The sequence below is a fragment of the Dasypus novemcinctus genome, chromosome 1 (genome assembly GCF_030445035.2).
Source record: "Dasypus novemcinctus isolate mDasNov1 chromosome 1, mDasNov1.1.hap2, whole genome shotgun sequence".
NCBI lineage: Eukaryota > Metazoa > Chordata > Mammalia > Cingulata > Dasypodidae > Dasypus > Dasypus novemcinctus.
In genome coordinates this window covers 163,101,708-163,115,441 of record NC_080673.1, presented here as the reverse complement: position 1 = coordinate 163,115,441, position 13,734 = coordinate 163,101,708, and the positions used below count along the sequence as shown (strand labels likewise).

The 13,734-nt window shown below is 36.5% G+C and overlaps 1 protein-coding gene across 1 annotated transcript in view; it reads left to right on the top strand.

Moving 5' to 3' along the window:
• GRXCR1 (glutaredoxin and cysteine rich domain containing 1) overlaps nucleotides 1–11,607 on the top strand; it is a 168,093-nt gene extending 156,486 nt beyond the window's left edge. Inside the window, exons 3-4 of the mRNA XM_004448744.4 lie at nucleotides 3,357–3,422; nucleotides 11,428–11,607. Coding sequence (XP_004448801.1) covers nucleotides 3,357–3,422; nucleotides 11,428–11,607 — 246 coding nt within the window. The remainder of the gene's footprint in view (nucleotides 1–3,356; nucleotides 3,423–11,427) is intronic.
• Nucleotides 11,608–13,734: the final 2,127 nt, after the last annotated feature.

Genomic DNA, 13,734 nt, shown 5'->3' with positions numbered 1-13,734 from the left:
AGGAAAGTAACTTACCTTTCTACCCCAAACAAATACCTTTTATAAAAACCAACCAATTTCTGGTATTTTACATCAGCACCCCTTGACTGACTAAATACAGTCTGCAAAACTTGTTAAATGTAAAATAAAGCAACTTGTCCATATGTCACAAGTCAGTGTTCAGAATATCAAGGTGAGAAGTGTTTGGGTGAAGCAGAACTGATTTATGTACTGAAGGGTAATGAAGAGGGCCTTTCCTGGCATATGCAATATATTTTAAGCAACTGACTAAAGCACAGTGCTGAGAGAAGAAAAGCTCTGGGACATTCCATAATTTCCCTGGCACATTTGTTTCACTTGGAGTCATTGCAGACATATTGCAGTGAAACCTTTCATTCACTTGAACTTCTTGGGTACTTACTCAATAGCGAGTGCTAGCTATAGATGCTCATTTTCTGTAAACTAGGAGTTGTATGTGCCATTTTTTCATTAATACAGTGTATTATACCACTTACATTCCATATGGTGGTAAGTGGTAAATGGGTAAAATGTGGGGTTTGGAATCCACTAGACATGGATTAAAGATCTGGCCAGATCATGTATTGACAAACTGAAAGGCCCTGGACAAGTTCCTTACTCTCTTCAAACTCCACTTTCTTTATTTTAAAAATTGAGGTAACAATGATGACTTTGTATGGATGATTAAAAGAGCCAATGTCTATTAAGTACTTAATACATCAATATTACCATTTTCAGGATTGTATTAATTTTCATAAAATTGATTCTGGATCATTTAGATAATCTTCTAGAAATATTTCCATAGGTATCCTGGAAACTTTGGTAAACAATGCCAGATAACAGAATGAGTGGAGTGGTTACATTTTAAAAGTAATAACATCACACATGATATTTCTAAACAAATACCACCCAGGAATAAAATATTTCCTGAGAATGCCAATGTTTAAGGACATATGCTTTTGTTTTGGGACACAAGGGTTTCTCTGTTAGCCAAGTAATAATTGGAATGCCCTTGATGGCAAACAGTGATGGAATGAGATGTTGAGAATACACAAATGCCATGCAGAACAGGGCAGAATGAGAGCTGCCCTGATTACTGTCCCAAACCTCAGAATGGGAGGAGTGTGTCCCCATCCTGCTGCTGCCAATGTTTAGGATCAGAGAGGGGGACCCTCTGATTTCCCTCTCCTCCCCTGTAGCATCTTGCACTTAGGTGTGGTCATGACAGGGTCAAGTAGGGTCAGGGACATAAGATTTTGGCCGTTGTTACTGCTCAGCATGTGGCACAGAGAGAGGGCTGGTTTCAAGGAAAATTCTGATGAGGCCAGTTCAAGGTAGAGAGTCGGCCTGCTGAACAGCAGCAGTTGAGAAAGGGAAGGAGGTACTCAGCATTCAGTTCTCTGTTACAGAGAAGGTTTTTCGGACCTTAAGCATTTGGTAGACTAACTGAATGATGCACCCAGATATCCTGAAGAGCAGTGACTCTTCTGCCTTTACGTACATTGCTTGATGTGAGCAAAGCCTGCATTTCTCCTGAAATCTAATCTGCTTTCACGGTAGTGGTGCAGGAATTATTTGGTTGAGACAGAACAAATTTTATGCATTTAACGAGGTAGGTCCGTTTTTCACTTATGCTCTGTATTCTAAACAACTGATTTAAGGCATGGTGCTGCCTTAAAAAAGGAACTAAGATGCACAGGTGATAGCTTTTCTGGAACATTCATTTTGTTTGGAGTCATTGTGTATTTTCCTGCATTCAAGAAAAATGAAGCATATATTCTCCTTACTGCCTGAGTTGGTGTACCAAATTCCCCAGTGGCTTTTTCCATCTTAGCTGAGCTAAGTCCTAGAAGAAATAGAATGCAGCAAAACTAAAATATTAACCTTTATTGCTAAGTTTTAGACTTGAATGTTTTGTTACAGTGTTTTCATTACCTTTGTTCTCAATTTTGGTGTCGTCACTTCTGTATTCCTAGCCAAACACAAACAAATAAAAGAATACAACCTGCCTTGCAGAGCTCTATATATTCTCTGTAGCCCTGTGTATTCATTCATAGTTGCTTTCTAATATATCAAATTGACATTTCTGATAGTGATTAAGATGATATGACTTATATAAGATAAAGTGAACAAAAATGAAACCAAGAACTAAAGATTCCTTTGCTTCACTACAGGACTTGCCTACCCTATTTCAGAAATCTCACCATGTTGTCAAGAGCCAGATCAAATGCTGCCATGCTCAGAAAAGCCTTCTCTACGCTCAATACACAGAGGAAATCTTTTTTTTTCCTTTTACGGTTTCCTAGCCCACCTTTGTTCTGCATTATCTTTTTCCTTTCTACCTTGTGGTTTACTTTTTTTGTGTGTTTACATAAAAATATATTGCAGACTCTTAAGAACCGGAAACTTTTTATTTTTTAAATGGCTTTGAGTTTTCCATCCTGCCTAGCACAAATAGGAATCCTAAAAGTGTATTGGTTGCTTGATGATACTTCTCCCTGTCTTGTTCATTAAGCAAACATTAATTCAACACACACTGTTTGTCAGTAATGGTGCTGAACTCTCGGGATATGATGTGGACAAGGCAGACATGGTCCGTACCTTTGGTTAGAAATAACTTCTCCAATTTTTCCTTCCTCTCTCTCTCTGAGTATATATTGGAAACTGGAGAGAGGCATTGTAAGATGAGGAAAGGAATGGGAAGCAGAGGGTAGTTTGAAGAAGCACAATGAGGTTTTTGTGAACTGCATACATTATTCCCTTTCTCACTTTGCAGGAACATTTTAGAAGTTAATTATCATTGGCTCTAGAGTAAGTCTAATACTTATGTTCAATTTTTACTCTACCTTCCCTCCGGGCTACCTTGGAATTATTATTCAATCTGACTCAGTTCCTGTTAATGATAGTCTATCATATCAAATGAGGTGATTTTGGTGCCTCACAATAGGTGCTTAATGGTGTTGATGATGAGGATGAAGGTGTTTAGCAGCTGTCATTTTCGCATGCATGGCTCCAAGGAGGGCATGTCCAGGACTGGGGTGTTAGGGCAGAGGCAACCCAGGATGATGATTTACTCAAAGGCTTCCTTTCCCAAGTGATAAAGCTGACGCTAGGCCCCTTGAATAACTCTGAAGGGTGGGTTAGACCCTTCTGTATCTGGACTTACCTGCTGGCCATGGGCCTCACAGCGCTCGCCGCTGACAAGCTTTCTCTAGCCTGCAGTAAGCCTTATTTACTCAGGTCTGACGGGAGGAATCCTATTTAGTATTTTGTGGGTTAAACTTTCCTGGCTAGACCTTTATTTCCTTAAATACTAACAAAATGGATTTTCTTTTCCCCCAACCCTCTCTTGTTAATAGGGTGCTGAGAAAATTTTGTCAATGAATGAATCAGGAGAACTGCAAGACCTCTTAACCAAAATTGAGGTAATTGTACTTTTAGAAACTGATTTTAGTAATCAAAATGTTAAACACATACTGGTTGTAATTGGATTTCTTAATTGAGTTCCCCCTCCCCTACATTCTTACAAATATATAATAGTTTACATGCGGCAGTTTTAATTGGACATCACCTGCCTTGTTTTGCTTTAGCTAACGTGACTTTTCTGTTAGCTTCTAATAACCATGTATTATTAAATTAAAACATTTTGATCAGCTTTCTTTTGTACCTGATGATTCTCTGTAATAGAGACATCAATGAGGTATTCCAAATCCGACAATTTTCTTGTAGTATATCTATAATTTGTCACTTAAAGCATTTTATTTTTCTGTGGCCAGCTCATTATTTCTAGAGATAAAAGAATATTACTTTTCCCAAGGAACACATTTTAGGTTTTGTTCCTATGGTTATAACTACAGCATCAAAAATACTTATTCAAATATATCATACATCAAACAAATATATGATGATGTCCTTATCACCTCTTGTCTAACCTATTTTAGTAGACTTTTTTCCTCTATGTAGGGAGACCATATACTTTATCATTCAAACTGAGACACTGAGAGTAAAAGGAGTGTGTTAATAGTTGCTCTGGGGCAGAAAGCATCCATCTGGCTGTGTTGTGTCTTGGTGAGTCAACTCCTTTTGGACTTGTCTCTATTAAAACTTCATTTTGGATTCTCTACCGTATTTTAGTCAAAAGAAACAACTTTTTGTGATTTCTTGTGCTTTCTGACTACCACTCTTTTGGGATAATTGTTCAGTCTACCTAGAATATTGTTCCATTCCTCATTTCCTTCTTCAGTCTTCAAGGCCCATCTGCAGTATCAATTTTTTCAAAAATCACTTTTCATCTCTCTTACCTTTGAATTCCTATAACTTTCTTCTTTCTGGGTAATTATCAAAGTGTTCTTGGTATTACCTTTCTTTGTGTATTTGGCTTGTCTCCCTTTGTTGCGTCATCTTGCTGTGCTAGCTCTCCCCAGTGCGCAGGCTGTCAGCTCTCCACAGCACGTGTGGGCTAGCTTGCTTTCAAAAGGAGATCCTGGGATGTGAACCCAGGCCTCCCATATGGTAGATGGGAGTCCAATTGATTAAGCCACAGTCACTTCCTGTGCACATATTTTTAATTTATGTAAATGGTATTATATAATATTTCTAATTTTGTTTCCAATTTTTCACTAGGAACTATGTTTCTAAGAACCATCTATATTGCTATGTGAGCATTTCATCCATTATTTCTAACTACTCCATACTTCTCCATTGTAGTACTGTCCAATTGAATTTTCTGTGATGATGGAATATTCTATATCTGCTTTGTTCATGATGGTAGCCACTAGCTACATGTGACTATTGAGTACTTAGTGTGGTTAGTGTGACCAAAGAACTAATTTTTACATTTTATCTAATTTTACTTGATTTAGATATAAATAGTCACATTGGCCAGTGTCCACACCTTTGGACAGCACAGCTTTATGACTCTTACTTGCTATTTTTTATTTATTCACTTATCCACTGATGGACTCCCAGGTAGCCTCTACCCCTCAAACAAACTGCTTTGCAAGGAACTTGTTGCCTTACAGATTTCCTTGGAAGTAAAATTTGCTGGATAGTAGTTTATGCATATACCTAATTTTTTAGATGGTGTCATATGACTGCATTAGTCAACAACACTCTCTCCTCTGGAGAATGAGGATTCCTATGTTTCTACATTTCCCCTAATATCTGGAATTATCTTGTTTTCTAATTTTTGCCAGAGATCAGAGAGAAATGAATATCAGCTTTTTGTTTTAATTTACATTTTTCTGGTTACCAGTGGATTTAAGCATTTAACTATATGCTTGTAAGATATCTCTAATTCTTCTGTAAATTGTGTATTCATATACTTCATGCATTAAAAGTCTTGAAATTGTGGGTTTTTAAAACTGATTTGTAGGCGTTCTTTATATATTGTAGACTTAATTCCTGGTTGGTTTTAGTCATTTAGTCATCGTTAACATTTCCTCCTGTTCTTTTGCTTCTTTCATGATGTCCATCCAACAGTAATACTCATTTATTAAAATATCATATCAATCATTTTTTCCTTATATTTTGTGCTTTTGAATGTTTGTTTAGAACCATGTTAAGGTCACAAAGATATTATCTGACATTTTCATCTAATAACTTTATAATTTTTCACATCTAGATCTTTCTTCCATCTACAGTTCTTTATTTAATATATGGTCCTAGTTTCTATAATTTACTATTTCCTTATTGATTTGCTGTGCAAACTTTATGTTGACTTAAATCCTCATATATTCTTGGGTCTTTCTCCGAGTTCTTTAGGCAGTTCCATTGATCTATTTGTTTCTCGCGTCACCAGTATCACACTGTTTTTATTTCTGTGGTTTAGTAACATCTTTTAGAGTCTGTTAGGGTGATTTTCCCTTATTAGATGTCTTTTTAAAGATTGACTTAGCTATTCATGAATTTTTATCCCATGGAGTCGATAGTTTCTTAATTCTGCAACTCAATGAATACCACCATGGTAGGCTACTATAAACTGAGTGGGTCTGACTTGTTGATGAAAATGGTCAATGGCCTCAAATATGGCAGCAGAAACAAGTAAAACTTGGCAATCACTGGTATAGAAAATTGGACTGAATAGAACTGGTTGTACCAATGAGGGTTCTATTCCTGGGAAAACAGTTTACCTTTCTTGATACCCATGCAGGTCAACTTTCTAGTAATTGCTCCATGTAGGCAGAGACTCTCTTCTCTATTGATGTGTCCTTTACTTCTAGGGCCTAGAACAGGACTTGACATAGAAGAGGCCCTCAATAAATGTGTTTTGAATGAATAGATGAATAAATTCTCTTTGACCCAATGTTTTTTGGAGGCCGAATAAAACAGAAAACTTATTATTTCATGTAAGAGAACATGGGTAAAAGGGATGAACGAAAATATAATTTCTTTGTAAAATTTCTTTGTGTATATATTAATGCATTTGTTTATATTAATGAATGGGCTAGAGATTAGAAGCAAAGAGTTGTCTAGGGGTTCTGCAAAATGATAACCAAGACAGTTAGCTGATCTTGTTGGTATCCATAGAGAAATCCAAGGGAACCCTAAGAAATGTTAGTATAAATCTTATTATGGCAGGCACTAGGAGGGTGGAGATCTCAGATGGCAGAGACGCTTTAAGTAAAATTTTGCCATGTAATTTTTTTTCTTAATTTGGAGAGACAAGCAAACATTTATTTTTCATTCTTAGACAAATAGCCAGTATGATATCCATTTTCTGTACTTATTTTTTTGTAAAGCTTGTAACAATTGTTTAGCCTGGTTCTCCCCTGAGGGCTAGTGACTACATATTTATTGTTACTGAAGAGCAGATGCCAAGTTCCCTAGCTACATAATGAGGATGTCTGAAATTGCATAGACTGTCCATTCAGGCCTCAGAGCTATCAAAACTGCTCTGGACCTCCCTAGAGAAGAGGCAGTCTGGATGATGGCCTTTCAGAGCTCCCCATGGGTGTGGGGCGGACACAGCACTTTCAGAGACAATAGCAGCAGAGTATGACCAAGTCACCAGGGAAATTAAACGATGCAGTCTGCCTCTCTCTGAAATCAAGTAAGTATCTCTTTCAGTAGGTTTATAGCAGTCCATCCCATCTAGCTCAAGAATCAGATCTATACATTCAGGATTATATGTTACAAATTTCCTCAGTGTCTGCATTTTGCTCTGTGGCTTCCTTCCCCACTCTGCAGTTTGTGGGTTCTGGAAACTGATTATCAGCAAGGATTCTGTTCACATTCTTAGGGACTTGGCCAGGCAGAGAGGTCTTTAGTGGGTATTTAATAAGGATTTTCTGAATTACATTGTTGACTATAGTTTAAAACAAAACATATAGACAGAGGAGAACCATCTAGACAGGATTATATATAGTGGTGGTTTGCCACAGAAATACATGTTCTCAAACTTAATCCATTCCTGTGGGTTTGAACCCATTTTAAGTAGGAATATTTGATGAAGTTATTTCAATTAAGGCATAACCCCCCTCAATCAGGTTGGGGCTTAATTCTATCACTGGAGTCATTTATAAGCAGAATGGAATTCAGACATATCAGAGAGAAGCCACTGAGGCAATGGCTTGAAGCCAAAATCAATAGAACCCGTAAAGAAGGAAAAGGCCAGGAAAGGCCTCCATGAGCACTGCCATGTGACAGAAAAACCAAGGACCCAGGATCACTGGCAGCCAGCCCCAGAATGCCCCTGTCTTCGGGGAGAAAGCATTGCCTTGATGAAGCCTTAATTTGTACTTTTTCCCAACCTCAAAACCGTGAGCTAATAAATTCTCATTGTTTAAGTCTATTCATTGCATAGTATTTGCTTGAGCAGCCAAGGAACTAAGACATATGCCAAGTGTGCACTCTCTGACAATTCATTACATTAATAAATTCATCTGGATGATCACATTTATGGTCGCAAAGATTCAAATAAGGTGCATCTTCTTCAGCAGGATTGTTAAGAGAATTTCAAACTCTACTGGAATTAGAATTAAGTGATCTGAAGTTACAAATAATGAGTGCATTAATTTTCTGACCTTGAAGAAGACACTGAAAACTCCTAATTAGATCATTCTGTTTTTATATTAAATAACTGGGGATACACTCTTTATGTTCCTGAAATTTGAGTTTGTGCTATAAAAGAAGGTTGGCCATGATTTATGGACTCCACTGAGGGAACTATCTGGTCAGGTGTGAGACTTGGGCATAGACTGTACATAGTTAGTAAGGCATCCCTTCCCTCTCTGAAATTTATGGCTGACAGCTAATTTTCTGAATGAAAGTGGCCTCAGAGTCTTTCCAACTGTCTCATCAAATACATTAGAACTGGTACATGAATGGAGATATATTCACTCTCTGTTTCTTACAGTGGCAAGACCCTAAGACAGAAGATTAAGTATAGAAGAGTCACTTAAACAAAATGACTCTGAGAATGACAGAAAAAGGTTGTGCCATATGACTACATGAGTACATAGGTTGTAGGTAATTTCATTAGTTTTCCCTGAGGTCTGTGACTTTTTGGATATATTGGAACTCCCCTATTTCTTTGCGTTCCCTCAAACAACTTAGCATGGGGCAGGTGTTATTAATATAAATCCCTCTAGAAAAGGATTTATTAATGAAACAATGGCTTATAATTAATATTTATTGAGTACCTGTTATGTACCAGGCATTATTCTACTCACTTTGCATGAATAAATTCATTTACTCTTCTTAACAATCATTTGGATCATAGATCTCATCATAGAATTGCATGGATTCTGAAGACACTATCCTAGGAAGACCTCAGCATATTCGCGATTCCTTTTAAATAGGAAAATGTAGCTTTTAGTATTTATATTTTAATTTTATTTTAGGAAATGTATTTATTCTAACTTGTCAAGAACCTAATAAAAATAGTTAGCATTAGTGGATTTAAGATTTGAAATTTTGGCCCTTTGAAAGTAATCTTTGTAAGTCATCTTGCAGGCCCATGGTATAAAACAATTTTTTATGTTGCTGAGTCACCATTTTGGGTTCTGTGTGCTGTGAGGCTAGTTGGTGTCCATAGTAAGTGATATAGCTAGTGGGTGAGCCTAGGAAGCTTCCCAACACTTAGATTCCAATTGAGCTTCATTCTATTTTTTTTTTATAACAATGTATTTTATGGAGAAAAGCATACACTATTCAAGAATTTGATCATATGGAAGTGTCTTGGGAAATACTATGAATTGCTATTCAGACAAGGTGCACTGGTGCACCTGTAGTATTAATAGTTATTGAAAATATTAAAACACGTTTTTACTGGCTTTTAAAATATTGAAATACTTAATACTGGTTTGTAAATACCTGCTGTCCCAAAACTTCCAATCATCTCCTTTCCTGGCAGTTCCTTCCTCATAGGTTTGCCAGATAAATATATATAATGCCCAGTTACATTTAAACTTCAGAATAGTAGTGAATAATTTTTTTCCATTGTAAGCATGTTCCATGTGGTGCCTACACTAACAAATATAGCTTATCTGAAGTTCTAATTGAACTGGACACCTTCATTTTTATTTGTTAAATCTAACAACCCCACTCACCCAGGAAACCAGAAGTATGTACAGTTCAGGACTTAAGCTGCTCAGCATCTGTTCTGACTTGTGCTCTTTCCATAAAATTCAGTAATATTTTTAATAAGACCTTTGATCATAGCTCTGGATGTCAAGGGTCTGTCAACCTTTTCTACTTGCTAAAATTTGATAGGAACCACCCATTATGTATTAATTCGCTTCAATATTTAACTTTCACAGTACTGTACATTCCTTTCCATTACTGTATGTTTTTACTTAAAGGTGGGTTTTTTCCCTAAAACCTTTTAATATAATGCAAAATTATAAGTCCAGTATACCATTTCTTGCGAGTTCTTGCACAAGGAAATGACAAAAACTCACCTATGAAGTAACCACATTTCGACACTAATTTAGCATATTGTCTTGAAAGAACCTTGAATCACTGCAATCTTGACAAAGTTCCTTGTTTGAGTGATTCAGATCAGCAATACTCCTTTTCATCAAAGTAGTTCTGTGCCATTAACAATGAGATATAACACAGTTTTGCCATCTTGTAATAGGTAAGTCAAACTGTAATTGCAAGTGAATCTTGCTTTATACAGAGAAATGCATTTCTGAAAAATGTCTGGGAGTATATAAATTTTAAGACAGTAGTGTCCCTAATGTTTGTTTTCCAACGTATATTTCACAGGGCACTAATGATGAGAGAATTATAGTGTTTCCTGGGAAAGGGGTGCTCATAGTTACATGTGTTGGGGAGATGGTATGTTAAATTCAGTAAGCAGATAGGTGTTGAAGAGTTTACTACGCCCAATTGTGAATCTCCACAGAAGAGTTATATGCATGTGTAACTATGTTTGGCTAAGTGTGTGTCTGAGTGGTGTGTGTGTGTGTGTGTGTGTGTGAATGGTTCCACATTTCCTAACCTAATTAATGTTCACAAATATTCTCACAAAACCAGGCTTTGAAATTTTTTCGATCTTCTAATTTTCATACCAGAAGCTTAGTATTAACTCACTTCTTTTGTCTCTCTGTTTTTTAATGCACTGACTCCTCTTATCATCCCTGCCCTCTAACAGGTAGATGCCGTTAGTAGACTCCGGCAAAGGTTACAATACTCAAAAATGCAAATAGAATACATATAAGTAATTTCCAAAACATGATCTTCAACACGTTGCCAACTTATTCTTTTATTTTTCTATCAGAGGTACTTTAACTTTTCTTAAGTTAGGAACAATGATAGTTACAGAGGAAAGTTCTGTGGGCATTTTATATATAAAATGAGGATAATGATGCTTGAATTATCTCCCTTATAGGTATTTATAAGTCCCTTATAGTGTCTGGTAATGTAGAGGGTAGAGTAGGGAAAGATTCTTAGATGATTTATGTGAAAATTCTTTGTAAAATAAAGCGTTATTTAAATGTGCAATGTAAGGATGGATCTTCACTTGATATTGACTCCTTCACACTTCCAAATATTAGTTTTCTGCTTTATCCAGACTCGGGATTAGTGGTACTATCTTATAAATCAAGAGATAAAGCTCTTAAGAGATATTAAATGGAAAGTTAAAGTATTTTCCTTTAATGCAAATGACCATCGACTGGAATTATTTGTTTCGTAAATATGTGTTTTCATATCACAGGTTTCCTGATGTAGTCTTTAACCTAATATTTTCCATTCTTACAAACCAATCCTCTTCTACAAATGGCCATTGGTGATACAATGCAGGATAACTTCATCTTTTATCCCTCTTGGATCTAACCAATAAAATTGGTGGGTGGGTTTTGAACCCCATAGCCATATCATGCAAATATTGTTTTATGACTATTCAAAGTACAGAAGTCAGAGAGACTGAATGAGCTATTCATGCTAACACACTTTCCACCCTTTATTGTCCCCCTCCACCAGAGAGTGCAGCATCCACACGAGTGTCCCTCCTGTGGAGGCTTTGGCTTTCATCCATGCTCCGTGTGCCATGGGAGCAAGATGTCAGTGTTTCGCAACTGCTTTACAGACTCTTTCAAAGCCCTGAAGTGTACAGCTTGCAATGAGAACGGTCTTCAGCGCTGCAAGAGCTGTGCTGGTTAGTTGGAGCGTCTCCCCAGGAAAAGCCTCATCTTATTAACCCAAGGCAATCATTTGGTTTATACTTTTAAAAAAATGGTCATGTTTCTGGATTAACCAATAAACTTTGTTATAATTTCCGTTGTTTTGAATTTTTGTTGTGTTCATTTTAATTGATTTATTAAGCAAATGTTTATTTAACAACTATTATGTGCCAATTCCTGTGCTTAGACCCTGGTTCCTAATTGGAGTCAAGGAGCGTCTGCTACTACCACAAGATATACAAAGTCTGATTCCCTAATTGTGTTTTATTTTCTAAAGAAAAGAAAAAAATACAACTAATGGTGCATAATGGAATGTCACTCTATTTTTTAAGATGAGATAATACAACTCCTTAGATGCTAAACATGCTTCTAGGACTGCCTCTTCCACCAGGAAGAAGAGAGCTCTGGATAGTAGGAAAGAATACTCTTTCCAGAATAGTCTTGCAGCTGATGACCGTAATGGTAAATCATTAATTTCATCAGATAGATCCTTTGGTAATGATACAAAAACTGCCTTAACACTTATCTGGATTTATATTTTTTAAAAACATATTTTGCTATCGTCACCAAAAGACCTCCAAAAAAAGTGGCTATTTATTATCCTCTTGAGCTGCACACAAGAGCACTAAAGAGTTTGAACACATAGTAGGCAACATTAGCAAATCAGAAATAAGACAATTTTGCTATAATTATTGGCCAGTGCGTACATGCACACGTAACTGTATTCTGATGGATTCCCTTAAAATGACTTTAAGAAATCACTTTCAGAATATCTGTAAAAGGTAATCAAAATATTTTGTGCTCTGGTTTTCCAAAGGCAACAAATATTTACTGACTATTTCCTAATCAGCCATGCATAGTATAAGTCATGATTTCTGATTTCATGGAGCTTACACTCTTAGAAGAAAGGCAATTTTAAACAAATAGCTATAAGCAGGATGTGTCATATAAATATGACAAAAGCAGTAAGCATGCTATAGGAATGTATACCAAGAAGACAATGTAGATGAGGTCAGTTAGAAAAAGCATGTTGAGCAACTAAAATTTAAAATTAGACATGAAGGGTTAAGGAATGGCATATGCGGTGGCTGTGAGGTCAGAGAAAAGTCGTGTGTTTAAGGAACTGTAAGAAATCCAATACAGAAAGTTCCAAAGTTCCTGTTCTGGTAATAGTGGAGTAGTTTATAGCAGACTAAGCCTCCTGATAATAACAAATATACTCAGAACAAAATAATGAAAAATAAATATTACTGTTGAAAGCCCTGGAAAGCAACTAAAAGCAGGAAGGAATAGAAGAGGATTCAATCACTGAAAGAATGAAAACAAACAAAATGAACTCCACATTTATCCAACTTTTCTTTTGACAGAAATTCCCAGTTTTCATTAAAGAGTCTCTCTTATATAGAAAACCACAGTCTTACTGGGTTAAAGAGACAGTGGATGGGGTTTGGGCTGCCAGAGTGTTTGGAACTGAGGGGAACAGTCCAGGAAATAAGGGAACTGTAGAGAGAGGAGCCCCCAAATGTACAAATTAATTCTACTAAATCCTTGGCTGATTCCTAACCAACATATGCACAGGTGGAAAGGAGTAGCTGGGAGGCCAAGGAGCGGAGCTGAGATTTTAGCAGGTGCCTATGCTGCAGAGTCAGCCTTGGAGTTCAGAAGGTGAAAGCTGTGACTATTTCCTTGAAATCTCAGACAAGCCTCATCTTTCGTTTAAGATTCATGGTCAAGGGGCAGGAGTATGTTATAGAACTAAGGGGAAAAAAAGCAAAACCAAAATCAAAATAGATTTACCCTCAGAAAGCTTAAAATCAAACCACCACAGTATTATGGTATTTGTCTGTGTTTGTCTGTGAGAACAAAATTCAGCAGTCCAACTAGGAATAGAAAGGAACTGCTTGAATATGAAAACCTTCTGCTAAATCACATTTAATGGTAAAATATTGAATGCTTTCCCTTTGAGATCAGATATTGTGCATGAATGTTCACTTTCATCACTTCTATTTAACATTCTGTTGAATGTCCTAACCAATTAAAGAAGACAAGAAAAAAAAAGGTAAAGAGTTTGGAAAGAAATTAAACTCTTTATTTGTGAAAAACACAA